Here is an 18,729-nt window from a genome sequence, read left to right on the forward strand (position 1 = left end):
TATTGTTAACTGTAGGCAATGGTATACAGTAGATATCTAGGACTTACTCATTTTGCATAACTGAAACTTTGTACCCTTTGACCAGTGCCTGCCTCTCTGTTCCTCCTTTCTCACCCCCTGATAACCACCATTCTGTTCTCTGCTTCTATGAGTTTGACTACTTCAGATTCCAAAGGACTTTATGAATAGACTATTATGTCATTTGAAAATAAAGCAATTTTATCTCTTTTCCAATCTGAATAACTTTTAATTCCTTCCTTGACTTTTTGCCTTGGCTAGAAGTGTTTATAGAAACAATGTTGAATAGCGTGGTAAGAATAGACACCTTTGTCTTGTTCTTGATTTTGGGGGTTAAGCAGTCTCTCACCATTAAGCATGATGTTATCTATAAGTTTTTTGTAGATGCCCTTTATCCAGTTGAGAAAATTCCCTCCTATTCATCATTTGCTAAGAGGTTTTATTTATTTAGTTAGTTTTACAGAAATGGCTATTAGATTTGTTAATATTATAAATTACATTGTTTTTTGAATGTTAAAACAACCTTGTATTCCTGGGATAAACCCCACTATATAATGTATTATTTTTTTAATATATTGTTAGATTTGACTTGCTGAAATTTTGTCTAGAATTTTTGCATCTATGTTCATATAAGGTACTGGTCTGTAGCTTTTTTTTTCTTATAATATCTTTGTCTACTTTTGTTATTAGGATAATGCTGGCTTCATAGAATGAGTTGGGAAGCTTTCCTTCCTTTTAAATTTTCTGAAAGAGTTTGTATAGAATTGGTATTATTTCTTCTTTAAATGTTTGGAGAATTCACTAGTGAAATCTTTTGGGTATAGAGTTTTCTTTGTGGGAAGGTTTAAACAACCAAAAACATTTATTTAATAGAGATAGGGCTATTGAGATTATCTATGTCCTCTTGAGTAAGCTTTGGTAGTTTGTATTTTTAAAGAAATGCATCATTTTACCTAACTTTTTACATTTATTGACATAAAGTTATTCATATATCTTCTTCTTATTCTTTTAATATCTATAGAATCTGTAATCTGTACTGATGATACTTCACTCATTTGTCATACAGGTAATTTGTGGCTCCTAGAAGTTTATCAATTTTATTGATTATCTCAAAGAACTAGCTTTTTTTTCCATTGATTTTTTTTCTTTATAGTTTTCCTGTTTTCTGTTTCATCGATTTCCACTCTGATTTTATTATTTCCTTAGACTTACCTGGAGTTTTGCTTGCTTTTATTTTTCTCATTCTTAAAGTGGAAGCTGAAATCATTGATTTTAGACTTTTCTTATTTTATAATAACATTTGGTGCTATAAATTCTCATTCTAAGTACTGCTTTAACGTCATTCCACAAGTTTTGATTTGTTGTATTTTCATTTCATTTGATTTAAATACTTTCTTATTTCCCTTTTGATTACCCCTTTGTCACTTGGGTTATTTAGAAGTGTGTTACCTAATTTCTAAATATTAGGGAATTTTCCAAATGTATTTGTCTTATTGATTCTTAATTTGATCAGAGAACATACTTTGTATGATTTGAATCCTTTGAAACTTACTGAGGTTTGTGGCCCAGAATATGGTCTATCTTGGTAACTATTTCAGGGGCACTTGGAAATCATGTATATTCTGCTGTTGTTGGATAGAGTGTTTTATAAATGTCAGGTAGGCCAAGTTGGTTGATATGGTTTTCAAATATTTCATATTCCTATTGATTTTCTATCCACTTGTTTTTATCAGTTTCTTAGAGAGGGATATTGAAATTTTGGACTTTAATCAGGAATTATTTATTTTCCCCTGCAGTTCTAGCATTTTTGCTTCATGTATTTTGAAGCTCTGTTATTAGGCACATATGCATTTAGGACTGTTATGTTTTCTTGATTAATCTACTGCTTTATCTTTATGAATGACCTTCTTTACCTCTGGTAATATTTTCCTACTACAAAATCCACATTGTGTTATATTAATATAAACACTCCACCTTGCTTTTGGTATTAGCATAACAAATCTTTTCCCATCCTTTTACTTCTAACCTACCCTTGTCTTGATATTTTATTTATTTATTTGTTTAATCCTCACCTGAGGATATTTTTTCCATTGCTTTTCAGAGAGGGTAGAAGGAAGAGAGAGAGAGGAACATCAACGTGAGAGAGACAGATCAATTGGTTGCACATTCCCTGACTGGGGCCAGGGATAGAGCCTGCACCCGAGGTGTGTGCCCTTGGCAAGAATCAAACCTGGGGCCCTTCAGTCCGCAGGTCAATGCTCTAACCACTGAGCCAAACCAGCTAGGGCAATGTCTTGATATTTAAAGTGCATTTCTTCTAAGCAGCATATAGCTGAGTCTTGCTAGTTGTTGTTTTTTTTTAAACCCATCTGACAATGTCTACCTTTTATTTGGGTTATATAGACTAACATTTAAATGAAGTTATCCATATAGATAAGTTTAAATTTTTAAAAATTTCATTTTTTCAATTACAGTTTACATTCAGCAGTATTTTATTTAATTTCAGGTTTATAGCATAGTGGTTAAACAATTATATAATTTATTAAGTGATGTCCCTGATAATTGTAGTACCCACCTGGCATCATACATAGTTACTACAATATTATTGACTGTATTCTCTATGCTGTGCTTTACATCCTCATGACTATTTTGTAATTACCAATTTGTGAGTTAAATTTAAATTTATCATTTTGCTATTTGTTTTCTACTTGTTCTATCAGTCCTTTCTTTCCCTTTTTGTCTCTTTCTGCCTTCTTTTAGATCAGTGATTTTCAACCTTTTTCATCTCATGGCACACATAAACTAATTACTTAAATTCTGCAGCACACCAAAAAATATAGTTTTTGCCAGTCCGACAAAAAAACAGGCATAATTTTGATTCATTCACACCAGATGGCTATTGTTGTGTTGGCTGCTGTCATTTTTTTATTTGACAATTTAAGGGAAAAGAAGTCAGTGCCCCTGATTAAATAGTCAGGTATTGCATGTTTTAAAAATTCTTGTGGCATACCTTTTGAAAATCGCTGTTTTAGATTAATTAGATATTTTTTATTATTTCATTATCAGCTTTCTTCCTTGTTGGCTTATTAGCGATTATCCTTTGTTGTGCTAGTTTAGTGATTGCTTTAGGTTTTGTAATATGCATCTTTAACTTTTCACAGTTTACCTTGAAGTGACATACCCCTTTACAAATAAGAACCTCACAATAATACACGTCCATTTCTCTCCTCCTGACCTTTGTGCTCTTGCTGTTACACACTTTACTTTTTCATGTTATAAACTCCACATAACATTGTTATTATTTTCATTTAATCAGTCAATTATCTTTCAAAGAGATTTGAATAATAAAGAAAAGTTCTTATATGTTTACTTATATATATAGTTAACATTTCTGATGTTCATCATTCCTCTGTATATATTCATAGTTCTCTCTGGCATCATTTCCCTCTGCCTGAAGGACTTTCTTGAATATTTCTTGCAGTGCAAATCTGCTTACTGGTGATGAATTCTTTCTGGTTTTATTTATTAGGTGTAGAATTCTAGCTTGACAGGTTTTCCCTTCAGTGCTTTAACAAATGTGCTCCCTCATCACTCTTGTCTCACTTGCATTGTTTCCAATGAGAAATAATGATGGCTTCCTTATCTTTGTTCCTCTTTACATGTGTTCCGCCCCCCTCCCCCGTTTCTTTTGAAGATTTCTTCTTAAAAACTCTTAATCACGGCTTTAAATAATTTTATTATAATGACTCTTGTTCAGGTTTCTTATTTGGGGGCTCATTGAGCTTCTTGTATCTGTGGATTTATAGTTTTCATCAAATTTGAAGAATTTTCAGCCATTATTTCTTCAAAAAATTTTGACCCCTCTCTCTCTTTTATCTCCTTCAGGGTTTCAATTACAAGTATATTAGGCTGCTTCAAGTTGTTCTGAAGTTAACTGACACCTGTTTGTTTGTTTTCTAATTCTCTTTTTTCTCTGTATTTTATTTTGGATAATTTCTGCTTCTGTGGTTCAAGTTCACTAATCTTTTCTTCTGCTATGTCTAATCTGCCATTAATCCTAGCCATTGTATTTTTCTCTTTTAAATCCTCACAAGGATATGTTTTTCATTGATTCAAGAGAGAGAGGAAGGGAGAGGGAGAGAGAGAGAAACATCGATGTGAGAAAGAAACATCAATCAGTTGCCTTACACACACGCCCTGACTAGGGATCCAACCCACAACCTGGGTATGTGCCCTGACTGGGAATCAAACCGGAGACCCTTCAGTGCATGAGAAGGCACTCTAACCACTGAGCATACTGGCCAGGGCCATTGTACCTTTTATCTCATGCATTTTGGGTTTTATTTCTAGAAGTTTGATTTGGATCTTTTCAATATCTTTTATTCTCTGTCTAACTTTTTGAACATGTGGAATTCAACTATAATAACTATCTTAATGTCCTCACCTACTTATTCTAATATCTGTGCAACTTATGGGTTGACTTCAATTGATTGATTTATATACTAATTCTGAGTAATATTTTCCTGGTAATTTTTGATTGGATGCCAGATCTGGTGATTTTTGCCTTACTGGTTGCTGAGTATTTTGTATTTCTATAAACATTCTTGAGCTTTTTTCTGAGACCAGTGAAGTTATTTGATCCTTTGGGTTTTGCTTTTTAAGATCCGTTAGGCAGAACCAGAGTTGTGCTCAATCTAGGGATAATTATGTCCACTACTGAGGAAATACCTTCTCTTCTCAATGTCCTTCAGTCCTGAAATTATCCAGCCTGGCTAGTTGGAACAGTCACTCTTCCTAGCCCTGTATAAGCACCATAATCTCAATCTTTTGAATGCCTTTCTCCCCCCTCACCTTAGGTAGTTTCCTCACACTTAAGTGCTGACCAGTACTCAGTTGAAAGCTAGAAGGGGACCCTCTGCAGATATTTGTATCTCTCTCTCTGTGCAGGTCCCTCCTCTCTGGTACTCTATGAACTCCCCTGTCTACTTTGCCAGCAGATAAAGGTCCACCCATGCTGGAGAAAATGTTAGCACTCCTAGAATCAGGAGACTTGTCTCATCCAATGATTGTGAAACAAAAGCAGAAAGGGTTACTAAAGGGAAATGTGATTTCAGCACCCTAAAAGTTCCTAACACTAAGAGCAATCATTTCCTTGAAAAGAATTATAGTCTATGGGCTGTGTTAATGCTCCTGGATATCCATCATTCAGCGAGCTCCTTGTTATTGCCACAAGTTATGTGTTATTTAGGCAGTAATTGATGTTTGATTGAAGCAAATCTTGGTGGGTATAGATTGAAATTTCAAAATGGAAAAAAAAGGGACTGGTTAGGTTCTATGTAACTTGGTGATTCTTTATCTCTGCTATGGTTCCAGGCACCTGGACAGATGACTCCTGCGGTTTTTCATGACCCGCACCCCTAGGATTCTAATGGGTAGTATGGGTGGCTATGGAAAACTAGGAATATGGACCATGAGGAGGCTATGCCAGGTAACGAACAGCCTGTTTCTCACCCACAGGTGCTTTTTTCATCCCCTACCTCATCTTCCTTTTCACCTGTGGCATTCCCATCTTCCTCTTGGAGACAGCGCTGGGCCAGTACACTAGCCAGGGAGGCATCACAGCCTGGAGGAAGATCTGCCCCATCTTTGAAGGTGAGTAGCTGTGTGCCTGATTCCAGGGAATCTGCATTTGGGGTTATAAACCTATTTGCAGTGACTGAGCAGTTTAGCAGCTGTGCTGATTGAGATAAGACTCTGTATGTTAAACCCTCCATTTGTGGGCCCAATATTGAGCTAATCGCCCAGTACATCAGCTAATGGAGAAGATGGTGATGAGGGTGGGGCAAAGGCTTCAGGTTAAAAAAGTAGAGAACAAGCTATTTTAGTTATATGTTTTAAAAATATATAACAATTATTTTGTATTTTCAAAATATGTTTAATCAATTGTCACACATTTTAAAAGAATTTTAAATGGGAAAAATATCATTAATAATTCTACCACCTTGATACAACAACTATTTAAAATTCAGGGTTTTTTATTTCAGTATTTCTCTCTATGTAGGGTTTTTCTTAAGTTTCTATTTTGAAATAATTATATATTCACAGAAAGTTGCAAAAATAGTACAGAAAGATGAGGTGTACCTTTCACGAAGTTTTCCCCAATGGTAATATCTTACATAACTATGGAACAATATTACAACCTGGAAATTGACATTGGTACTATCCACAAACCTTATTCAGACTCATTTGTATAATTCTGTGTAATTTTATCACTCTCTGTAGGTAGTTTTGTGTAACTGCCACCACAATCAAGATACCGAACTGTTCCATTGCCACAAAGATCTGCCATACTCTTCCTCTGTAGTCACATTACCTTCTCCCTTCCCACCCCTAACCTTCTCTGTCTCTATAATTTTGCCATTTTGAGAATGTTATATAGATGGAAACATACAAAATATAACTTTTTGAGATTGGCTTTTTCACTCAGCATGATGCCCTTGAGATTCATCCAGCTTGTTCTTGTATCAATAGTTCATTCCTTTTTATTGTATGGTATGGATATATCACAGTTTATTTAACCACTCACCCATTGAAGAATATTTGGATTGTTTCCAGTTTGGAGGGTTTATTTCACTCTTTTTGTTTATATAGAGTTTACATATCTATTAACATGGAGTATACACAGTTTATAGCTCTGTTTTACAGTTAGTGCTATTTTCCATTTTCTACACAACAATCATTTAATGATTATATAAACTTACATCAAGTAGATATAGCATAATTTATTTAACAGTTCTTTGTTTTGGGCTTTTTCTTATTTTAAATTACTTACAAAATTTTTATATTCTGCTATCATGTATATTTGTTGGGATAGATTCCCACCTTTTTTGGAATTATTTCTTTGGCATAAGTTTGCAGGATTAGGATCACTGGATCAAATGGACGATCAAGTTGATGTCTCTTAATCTGGCTTATTAAATTGTCCTGTGGAAGTGTTATACTGATTTACAGTGTTATTGCACATGAGTAAGCATCTTTCCTTTCTGTCTTTAACAACCCTGAATTTGTGTGGTACCCAAACTTGTCTGCATATTGGAATCACCTGGGGACCTTCAAAACATCCTGAGGTCTGTACCACACCCTCAGATTGTGATTTAATTGGTCTGGGATCTGGTCTGGGCTTTGGAATTTTAAAAATATCCCCAAGTAATTCTAATATGCAGACAAGTTTGGAAATTACTGAGTTATATCATCTGTAAAAAATTTCACTCAGGCTGTAGATGCAGAATGGTACCTCAGTATTGCTTGATTTTGCATACCTGCAATTATTAGGGTGGATCTATTTGTATTTTCTCCTATGTGAATTGTCTTCCTGCTCTTAACATGTGTTTTTATATTTCAGAAATATATCAGACTAATTTTGGGGAACATTAACTATTGGAATCTCACAGTTAGTCTATGCATTTTTAAAATAACTTTGAGCCCAGCCGGGCGTGGCTCAGCGGTTGAGCGTCAACCTAGGATCCAGGAGATCACGGTTCGATTCCTGGTCAGGGCACATGCCCAGGTTGTGGGCTCGATCCCCAGTCAGGGGCGTGCAGGAGGCAGCCAATCAATGACTTTCATCATTTATGTTCTTCTCTCCCTCTCTCCCTTCCTCTCTCTGAAATCAATAAAGATATATTTAAAAAGAATAACTTTGAGTTAGTGAACTTTCAGAACCTAATAAAGATGACAGAGCACAGGAAGCCAGGATAGGACAGCAGAAGGCTGGGAGAAACGTCCCCTTCTGATCTGGAAAGGGCTGCTGGAGGATGCTGCACACTCCTGCCTGCAGGGGAGCGAGAGGAGAGAGCCAGGAGCCTAGGCTCCAGCACTTCTTGTTTTAGGACACTGGCAGTGGAACACAAACCCTCTCCTAAGCAGGGGTGGGTAGCGTGTGAGAAATCTGTCCACAGTCCCAGCCCAGTTCTGCCCCTTTCCCCTGCAGGCATCGGCTACGCCTCCCAGGTGGTCCTCATCCTCCTCAACGCCTACTACATCATCGTCTTGGCTTGGGCCCTCTTCTACCTCTTTAGCAGCTTCACCATCGACCTTCCCTGGGGAAGCTGCCGCCATGAGTGGAATACAGGTAAGGTTCCCTCCGGGTCCATTTCCTCCAGCTGCTCTGCCCCATGAACCAGGAGTGGGATTGTCCCTATATCCCTGGCAGCACAAATCCCAACCATAATTTGGGACTCCCTAGAAACCTGCCAAATGGATCATGGAGATCTTACACCAAAGATAAGAGTGAGATTTCACCAGCATCACAGGAAAAATGTATTCAATTAATGTATTATGAATTCATGTATTATGCAAATAGAACTATTTATGTAGTTTAGCTATTTATTTATTCCAGTTTGAAATATTGTTAGTTTGATGTATGTATATATTGTTTGTTCATTTTTTTGTTTCTCTTGCCTTCTCTCTGATACTGTTTTAGGTCTTTCCAACTCACAATTCATCTGGATTTAACCAGGGAATGAACTATTTTGTATGTCATCAATATAATTTATAATAGCAATTAATTTTTTCTTGTGCCTACAAGACTACAAGAGCCACCTGTGGCAATAGAACTACTGAGTCTAATGAATTGAAATTAATAAAAAACTGAAACTACCTAGGGTAGCCCTGGCTGGTGTGGGTCAGTGGGTAGAGCATCAGCGTGTGCATCAAAGGGTCACAGGTTCAATTCCTGGTCAAGGGCACGTACCTGAATTGTGGATTTGTTCCCCACACCTGGTTGAGGCGCGTGTGGGAGGCCACCAATCTATGTGTTTCTCTCACATCGATGTTTCTCTCTCTCCCCACCCCCCACCTCCCTCCCTTCCACTCTTTCTCTGAAAAGCAATGGAAAAAATATCCTCGGGTGAGGGTTAACAAACAAACAAATGAACAGAAAAACCTACCTAGGGTAGTGCTATCCAAAAGAACTTTCTGTGATGAAGTACTATCTGGAATGGTAGCCAACATGTGGTTGTTGAGCACTTGAAATGTGGCTTGTGTGTGTGAACTGAATTTTTAAAATTTTAATTTAATATTAGTTAATTTAAACATAAAGAGCCACGTGTGGCTGGTGGCCACCCTTTGGACAGTGCAGATGAAGAGCACACTGGACATGTCCTGTTTGGGTCTCAGCACCACATCCTGCTCTCATTGCCCAGATACCTCTCAGAGCCTGTCAATGAGACCCTACCTGTGCTTGGATAAAGTTTTCTGGTTCAGATAAGTCACTCAGCTCTGAAGGTTAATTCTGAACAGATTAAGACTCAGCTCTGGAGTTTTAATCTGTTGCTGGCCAGGAAGGCACATTTCTGCATTGGTTATCGTCATGTTCAAGGCCCCTCATGCCCTCAGACTTTATGCTTCCTTTCCAGGCAGTCCCTGGCCGATCCCTGCCACCACCTCTATCCCACTATTTTTTGAGTGAAATTCAAATCTTGGAGGTACTTCCCCTGCCACCCGAAGGTGCATTTGCTTCTTGGCAGTACCTGCACTCACCTTGGCCCTGCTGTGGCTCCTACATGCTTTCTGTCTGTCTGTTGGTCTGGCTTGTCCACAGATCAGCAAGAACTTGAAGGCAGAAAAGATGTCTTTATCTCTATGGCGTTTGTGCCAGGCACAGTGCTGGCTACAGCACAAACACTCAAAATATTTGTTGAGTGAATCAAGTTTTAAAGAGATGTTATATTCTAATATTTTCTTTGCATGACATATACAAAGATTAGGTGGGGGGTTGGGGGGTGTCTCTGAGATAATTCTGAGGCAAATGCAATACCTAAGTCTTTTGCTTCCTGACATTTTGGACATTTCTCCTAGTGAATCTGGTTTTACTCCAAGCCTAGCATCTTGAAATAGTGCAGGACACCCTGTCCTGTCAAGATGAGATGCTTTTTGTGGTGTGCTGAAGCTTCAAGGAAAGTGACATGTTTAGCAGGAAGAGTGCTTGACTGGCATTGTCCTTCAACAGATATTATTGAGCTGCGACTATGCCAGGCTCTGTTCTAAGAACTGGGATGTGGTGATGAACAAAAGCGAAGGTCCCTGCCTGCATGGAGTTGCCATTCTAGTGACAGGATACAGACCATAAATGAAATAATTGAGCATTAGGTATCATGTTAGAAGAAGTGCTGTGGGGAAAGGTAAAACAGGGAGGAGGTTGGGAGTTTTAGGGATGGGGTATAATTTTAAATGGGTCATCAATGCAGGTTTACTAAGAAGCTGACACGAGTAATGCTCTAAAGGAGGGTGGGAAGTGAGCCATCGAGACAGCAGGAAATGGACACTAGGTAGAAGGGACCTCCAGTCAGGGGTCCCAGAGTACCAGTACCTATAGCACCCGAGGAACAACAAGGGCTCTGTGTGGCTGGAGCAGGTGAGAAGGGAGTAGTGGGAAGTGAGGCCAGGTTTGATGGGTAGATTAAATGGGACCTTAGAGGTGATTATAGGGGTTTTGGCTTTTTCCCCTGAGTGGGATAGGAAACCCATTGGAGAGTTTTGAATTTACGTCCATAAAATGTGACGTAAATTTTAACAATGTCACTCTGCTGGATGGAGATTTGGCTAGGGAGGCCAGAGTAGAGATTGGAAGCCAGTGGGGAAGCATGAGGTGATGGCGACCAGCACGAGGGTGGTGGTAGTGGTGGTGACCAGAAAGATCAGATTCTGGGTGTTTCGAAGATGGAATGTACACAACTCACTGGACTGGATTCTAGTCCTCAGTCACTTACAAGCTAAGACAGGCCATTTCTAAGCAGACTCACTTTCTTCATCTGTACAATGGGAAAAACACTATCTGTTTTAATATATTTGAAGATTATTGTACTAATAAACCATAAAAATCAATGTAAACACGCTTTGTGAAACTCCAAAGTCATGTACAGATAATTAAGAGCCACTACTTATTGAGTGCTTTACAGACATGTTTTCATTTAATCCCCTATCCATCCTGCAAATGGATTTTCCTGTGTCCATTTGAGAAATGAAGAATGTGAGGCTTAGAGACCCACACAGTGAAGTGAATAACTGGATTCCAGCCAGGGCTTTCTCGCACCTGTCCCTGTGCTCTTCAGCAACTTGACTGTGTAACTTCCCTAAAAAGCTTCTTCTTTTTTTTTTTTTTAATCCTCACTCAAGGATATTTTTTCCATTTTTCCATTGCTTTTCAGAGAGAGTGGAAGGGGGGGAGAGAGAGAGAAACATCGATGTGAGAGAGACACATTGATTGGTTGCTTCCCTCAGGCACCCTGACCAGGGCCAGGGATCGAGCCTGCAACCAGGTACATGCCCTTGGCTGGAATCGAACCCGGGACCCTTCAGTCTGCTGTCTGACATGCTAACCACTGAGCAAAACCAGCCAGGGCTAGAAGACTTCTTCTTATTCCTCAAAGATTGTGACTTTACACACAGCAGTTACCTGGAAATATTTGTATACTTTAAAGCAGGTGGCATGCAGAGCATCTTTCCTGATGCCATCTGGTCATGCTGTAGTAAGGATATGCATCCTAACATTTAGAAACCGACAATTAAAAGCGTGTGGGTTTGTTGAGGTTATGTGTTTAAAGATATTTTTTTTAGACAACCTCAGCCCAATTCCTTCCAGATACCTCACTCCCATTCTCCTAAAATCTCACTCCAAAGACTAATGATTTTTCTCTTGCTTCCTCCCCTGGGGCCCATGAGTAGAACACTGTGTGGAGTTCCAGAGGACCAATGGCTCCCTGAATATGACCTCTGAGAATGCCACCTCTCCTGTCATCGAGTTCTGGGAGTAAGTGAGGCCTGTTTTTTATCCCATTGTGGGTTATGTGCCCACATTTGTGGGATGGGTTCATGCAGTGGTGAAGCTCAATGGACAACAAGGGAAGAATTTATTTTTCCTTCTTTGGTGGCCCTGTCACCTAAGTGGCTTTTTTCTGCTGTGCCCATATTTGTGGTTAGTGCAGAACAGGTTTCAGAGATGAGAATTTTGCAACTCTCCTCAGAATTTTGCAGCTCTCCTGCCTTTCTTCCCCCACTGTCCACCCCCATGTTAGTGCACATGCATGTGTGTCCACACCCTAACTACCCTCCTCTCTTGAGCTGCGTGTGCATTGTCTCCTATCTTCCCCTCCCCCAACACTGATATTCATCGAGGGCATGATTCCTCATATCAGAACATACTAAAACCCTGGTTGAGAAAATATGTGTTTGCACCTCCTTTTCTAGGTTAAACTGGTACTCAGCCTTCTAGAGCAAACTTACCTGGGAACAGTTTATATTTGCCTCACTTTATATCTACTCTCATCTCTGGGCAAAGGAGACCCTCATGGATTCAGGTGACAAGAGCTGACAAGCCTTTGGACAAGAGCCTGGAGGCATGGCTCCACTGCCTGAGACACAAGGGCTGTGCAATGGAGGCTGGCAGCAAAAGTGGAGCCCAGCTCAACCTTCTCTCCCCAGGAGGCGGGTCCTGAAGATCTCTGATGGCATCCAGCACCTGGGGGCCCTGCGCTGGGAACTAGCCATATGCCTCTTGCTTGCCTGGGTCATCTGCTACTTCTGCATCTGGAAGGGGGTCAAGTCCACCGGCAAGGTCTGTGTTGGAGAGCTCCTGGCTTTCCCATCCCAGGACACCCTGCCCTCAGTGGGGTTCAGTTACCCAGAAAACCCCTAAGTTGTAACTTAGTCAGGGATAGGAGGGGATGACCCAACAAAGATTTTTATGTCTTGCCCTTCCTTGATTCTGTGCCTCTCCTGGGTTTGATCCCAAGTCCTTCTGGTCTTTGGGGAAATTAAATGGAACTGAGAGAGAAGAGAGAGAGACTTCTAGAAGAATTTGATCTTGGTATATACCACATATGTGGGCATATTGTAAATCAAATGTAGTTCATGGCTCCCTAGTCCATTCAACATTTCTTTGAAAAAAGAATTCCATTAAAACCATTAGTCTCAAAATGATTCTCAGTCAACCTGGGCAGTTGGAGGAACTCTTTGCCCTAGAGTGTATAAGTGTTAGAAGGGCATTCTGAGTTCTGGGCTCTTGCTTTGGAGGCCTCTGCTAAGGCTTCCTTCCTAATCTGGCACCTGGTTGCACTGAACTTGTAAACTCTGTGAAGACAGGGATCATGTATTACAGACCCTTTCACACTTGGCAACCCTTGCCACAGTTCCGATCATACTTGTTGGGAGAATGCCTAAGTTCATTTAGTCACTCAACAAAGATTTACTGGGTTTGTGTCCAGGGAGGATGAGTGCTTCAGGCTGGAGGGGGAAGAGAGAGGAGAGGCTGTAGGCTCATAGCACGGGGGAGGTAGAACTGGACAGCTGCTGGGGTGAGAGGGGTGGAGCAGATGAACTCCTCTGACCTCTTCTGTAGGTGGGGAGCTCCTGCCTCCAGCCCCCTCTCTCCTACTCACATGTTTCTTATCTCTCATCTACCCCTTGGCCAGGTGGTGTACTTCACAGCCACATTCCCTTACCTCATGCTGGTGGTCCTGCTAATTCGAGGGGTGACACTGCCTGGGGCAGCCCAAGGGATTCAGTTTTACCTGTATCCAAACCTCACCCGTCTGTGGGATCCCCAGGTAAGAAGCCACAGGCAAGGGCTGTCACGTGGCTCTGGAGGTGCTTGAGCTACAGACCTTCCCTGTGCTCTGATGGGCCATCCCTGCTCCAGGCCCAACCCTAAAGCATCCACGGTGGGTGGGATGGTTGCAGACATCTGTTAGCAGCTGTTTGTGGTCCCCCTCCTTGGCTCACAGCTGCCAGGAAAGCCAGGAGACCCTGAGGCCTTCGTAATATTTCTCAAGGGAAGCAAATATGTCACTTACAGCCTTTACTCACAAGGTAGGGGGGCCTATTTCCCCACATCTGTCCACCCCCTCTTTGCATTTTCACCTTGGCAATCTTATTTCACACCCAGCTTCCTCTCTGTTTCTTAATCCTGTACTAGCAGCTCTGGTTCCTCGCTCTGTCAGAAGGCCCATCTCCAGGCCCCGGTCCCCAGCAGCTCCCCGCACCAGCTGGGCTGGTGTCCGGTTTGCTCTCGGTTGCCCGGCTCTACCCTCCCCTCAGCCAGCTTCTTCTCCGCCCTCCCTGGGAGGGGGCGGGGCTGCTTGCTGACTGGACAGGCTTGTAAGGCAGGGCTTGAATTAAGAAGCCACTGTCTCTGTAGGGTTTCTTTTCCTCTTCCGTTTGGCAGCCATTGTGAAAGCTGGCAAAGCCAGGAGGTGTGGAGGCTGGGGAGTGCGGGTGAGCTTCCCCCAGAGCCCCTAGGACGTGTTACGCTCCAAGCCCTGCCTTCCTCCCTGGGGAACATGTGTACAAGTTAAGCATCCCTGGTGCTGGAGAGGCCCTCTGTCTGTGACAGGGGCCCTGAGGAGACTTGGTGCAGGAGGTGCCCAGGACGGAGAAGGTGAACATGTGGACGGCTGTTCAAACGTTTTAAATAGTGAGGCACCAGCACAGTCACTGAAACTGCTGGGGGGAGCAAGAGGAAAGGGAGTGGCACATGTTTGCACAGTCCCTCAGAGGGACTCAGTTCACACAGAGGCAATGGCTCCCCCTTGTGCAGAATTTGGGCTGACCCAGAAGCTCAATTATCCTCAGTGTCCCAGCCACCCTGGCAGAGTTATGGGTTCTTCCATCCTGAATTCTACCAGGGCTGCCGGGGCTCCCGCAGGCAGAGACGTCCCCCTGGAGTCAAGTAGCCTTGTGTCCTGGGTATTTCTCAATGATCTTCTGGTGGGCCATGAGCTTTTCCTCCTCCTTTTATTTCTTAGTCATAAAAGCGACACAGATTGCTGCCGTGTCATCTCCACGTGGGGCACAGGGTTGCAGTCTGGCTTTGGCATCAAACTGTAGAGCCAAAGCCATTGTAGAGCCATAGCCATTGGAGCCAAAAGGGCTCCAGAGTTGATCCAGTGCAAACCCCTCATTGCACAGATGAGCAAATGCAGCCCAAGGTCACACAGCAAGTGGCAGGCCAAACAAAGTGTATTTTTATTTTGTGACTCATGCGTCCTTTGGTTTATCTGGAACCAAAGGGTTGTGATGGAGAGTAGGCAGCCAGCAGGAGGTTTGGGGCAGTAGGGTTGAGGGAAGGCTTTGAAGGACAGGTACAGAGTTAGGCTTGGATCCCCTATGCAAGAGGGAACCACTGTGGTTCTGGAGCAGCAGAGGAGTGAACCGTAGGTGTGGCTGAGCTACAAAGCCCACCTTTGTTTGGAGGTCAGGCTGGGAAGGAGGGGACATATTCAGGCCAGGAGACAGGCAGGTAGGCTGAGAGAGGAAAGGAGAGAGGGTCCAGTACTTCTGGAACTGCTTTATGGCTTCTGTGATCAATGCCTTGTTTGTCCTGATCGGCAGTTTATAGCTGGTAACTATTGAGTGCTTACAGTGTCCCTGGCATTAAAAGGTTTACATGCATTATTTCAGCCAATCCTCACAGCAGATCAACAAAGTATCCTTATTGATAAAGAAATTAAGGCCTAGAGAACTTAAAGAACTTTCCATCCTCTCAACTACACCCAGAATCCAGGTCTGAATGATGACAAATTCCACATACTTTATAATCTCTTGAAGGCAAAGTCCCCATCTGTATGTATATCTTCCAGCAAACGTAAAGAAGGTGGGCCAGGTAGCTTTCAACTATGAGAGTTACTAAGGCCATTGTTCTGTGTCTGGGTTACTGCAGGGAATAAGACCTCTTTGAAATCCGCTCTCCAGGGTACCATCCTTCCAACCCCAGCCAGCAGTAGGTGTGCAGGGAGCATATGTCTGCCAAGTCCTCTGAGGCTATGGGGTGGGGGGTGGGGGGGCAGGGGTGATGTTTCAAGAGCCAGGCTTGGTCCTGAGCTTTTGAGCTGCCAGCCTTATTAGCTGCCTGGTCCTGGTCCCACGCTGAAGTGAGGCCCTTGCTGTCTGTGAGCAGACCCGACAGAGCACTAATTGAATGTAGCTGGCACTCCCCAGGAAGTGTGATAATTCCAGCTGGCATTTGCCTGGCACTTGAGAAAGGTGCAAAATTCCTGTCTGCCAACACAAAGACCAAAGACATTTCTCTGTTAAGCACTCGGTGTGGGAGTGGGGAGCCAGGAAGAGACAGTGCTGGGTTATCTGGTTTCCTTTTCTCCTGCCAGGCTTTCCGTGTGCCCAGTGGGTTGCTGCTGGTCCTGGTGCTCCCCAGGGCTCGCCTCTTTCCCCTGGGGAATGGCCACTGGACACTCAGGGTGTCGCTGGTGCAGTGTGTGCTTTATTTGAGCACTTGTTTCTTTTCTTTTGTCTGTCCTACTGCACTTTGGTAGATTGGTAAGGGCAGGGACTGGGGGCAGGGTGTCCAAAGAGCCTTTGTTAAATCTTTTAAATCTCTATGGTAACTATTCTAATGAAGGCTTTATCTAGGGAGGAGGTTGCAACCATTGGTTAGAATGAGTTGTTTTATTTTGATATGGTACATTGAAATCTGTGGGACCTCATGTACACCTGAAACTAATATAATAATGCATGTCAGCTGTAATTGAAAAATAAAAATAAAATTGTTTTAAAAAGAAAGATTTATGAATTGGGCAGCATCCCATCTAGTAAATTGAAGAGTGCTCCAAGAAGTGAACAAACTGGAAGGTTATTGTGGGCAGAGACTGGGCAGGATAGAGAAGTTATTAGCAAAAGAAAAGTTTCTAGCAGGGGCACCTTTGTTTGGGAAAGGGTAGCAGGGGTCTTTAGAGGGCAGATGACCTCTAAACCCAACTGGCTTAAAGTCACATTCCTGGGAGGGGCTGACAACTGCAATTAAGTTTTGGTCTGTTGTGGGGTGGAGGTGGGGCAAGTGGCACCACCTTCTTTCTTTTTCCTGACAATTGGGAAAAGAGAAGAAAACAGTAGGAATGTTTGGCTCTCTCACATTCCCATTGAGAACTGCTTTCCCATCCCCATTGCCTGGATGGTAGTGTTTTTGAACCAAATAACTTGTTCCTTCAGGCTAAATGAGGACCCTGTCCAAGGACAAATAATCCATGGGATGAACTGTGGGAATAAGCACTAAGAATTACCTTCTGGCCTCCCATCTCCTGCAGATACTCCCACCGCCTGAGCCCACGGAGACGCAAAGGAGGCGAGGGTGTCCACGGTACAATCTGACAGGTCGGCCTCCTCTGGCACAAAAGCAGGAAAAGGGTGGAGTGCAGACAGGGGGGGCAAATAGAAGACGGGGGAAGTAGTTTCCAAGTAGCCAGCTTCCTTCACTGATGTCACAGGCCTTGTGCTACAGTGAGGATCCCAAACACCTACTGCCGAGTTCTTTAGAGACCCCCTGAGAACACATTTACCCTCCAGTTCTCTCTCTGAGAGCACAACCTATTTCCAAGAAAGCCCTTCTCTCTCTCTTCTTTCACTTTTCTTTCTTTCTTTCTTTCTTTCTTTCTTTCTTTCTTTCTTTCTTTCTTTCTTTCTTTCTTTCTTTCTTTCTTTCTTTCTTTCTCTCTCTCTCTCTCTCTCTCTCTCTCTCTCTCTCTCTTCCTTCCTTCCTTCCTTCCTTCCTTCCTTCCTTCCTTCCTTCCTTCCTTCCTTCCTTCCTTCCTTCCTTCCCTCCCTCCCTCCCTCCCTCCCTCCCTCCCTTCCTCTCTCTCTCTCAACCCCTCCCTTCCTCTTTTTCTTTCTTCTTTCTCTTCATTCCGAGGATAGTTTTCCCATTGCTTTTCAGAGAGAGTGGAAGGGAGAGTGAAACATTAATGTGAGAGAGACACATCAATTGGTTGCCTCCTGCATGTGCCCGGGCCAGGGCCGGGGATCAAGCCTGCAACCAAAGTACATGCCCTTGGCTGGAATCAAACCCAGGACACTTCAGTCTCGGGCTGACGCTCTAACCACTGAGCCAAACCAGCTAGGGCCTTCAGTGTTTCTTTGAAAAAGTGCCTTTATGATTTTTCACTTTAATAAAACAAACAAAACAAAACAAAAAACAATGAACACAACCACTATTAAAGAGAAAACCACAGACCCAAAATGGCATCACTTGTGCAAGCCCATCAGAGTACCCTTCTAGTTGCTAGAGGGACACTGCGTGATTCATGAATTGCTTAACAAAGCTAATTAGATCTTCATATTAAAAAAAGAAATCTCTGGGACCTCATCATCACTGAAAGATGGGTTGCTTTTTAAAAATATGTAGCACAACAGCAAACAGCAGCAATAGCTGACACGCTGATCATGTGCTGATTATTTGCCAGGCACTTTACTAAGTGGGGTGACACAGTGTAATCCTCCCACTAATCCTGGGAGTTAGGTGTTAGCCTCATTTTTCAGATGAAGGAATCGAAGCTTTGAAAACTGAAGAGATTTGTCCCAAACCACAAAACTAGTGTGTGGAGGAGCTTGGGTTTCACCCCAGGTACTCTTTGGTAGTCTACTATCTTTATCACCGTGATATTCATTTTCCAAAGAATATGAATTATTTGAAAGTTTGTTTTTTATTATTCCAGAAGGTGGGATAGGGAACTAATATTTATGTGTTAGGCATTTTACATACATTATTTTATTTATCATTATACCTATTTTCCTGATGAGAAAAGGTTCAGAGAGGTTAAGTGACTTGCCTAAGATCTTACAGCTAGTAATTAATAGAGTTAGTAATTGAACCCAGTTCATTTTGACTGCAAAGCTCAGGCTTTTTCCATTGCACACTATTGCCGTCCT

General features: G+C 42.2%; 1 protein-coding gene across 2 annotated transcripts in view; it reads left to right on the forward strand.

Annotated features, from left to right (window-relative positions):
• SLC6A13 (solute carrier family 6 member 13) overlaps positions 1 to 18,729 on the forward strand; it is a 36,518-nt gene that overhangs the window by 7,861 nt on the left and 9,928 nt on the right. The window contains exons 2-6 of one of the 2 annotated variants that reach the window (XM_016224802.2): positions 5,536 to 5,670; positions 8,009 to 8,149; positions 11,743 to 11,827; positions 12,499 to 12,631; positions 13,488 to 13,622. In XM_016224802.2, the coding sequence (XP_016080288.1) occupies positions 5,536 to 5,670; positions 8,009 to 8,149; positions 11,743 to 11,827; positions 12,499 to 12,631; positions 13,488 to 13,622 (629 nt within the window). The remainder of the gene's footprint in view (positions 1 to 5,535; positions 5,671 to 8,008; positions 8,150 to 11,742; positions 11,828 to 12,498; positions 12,632 to 13,487; positions 13,623 to 18,729) is intronic. The other variant, XM_087813857.1, reaches the window with a different exon arrangement.

Source organism: Miniopterus natalensis, chromosome 2 (assembly GCF_054644295.1).
Source record: "Miniopterus natalensis isolate mMinNat1 chromosome 2, mMinNat1.hap1, whole genome shotgun sequence".
In the NCBI taxonomy this organism is placed as follows: domain Eukaryota; kingdom Metazoa; phylum Chordata; class Mammalia; order Chiroptera; family Miniopteridae; genus Miniopterus; species Miniopterus natalensis.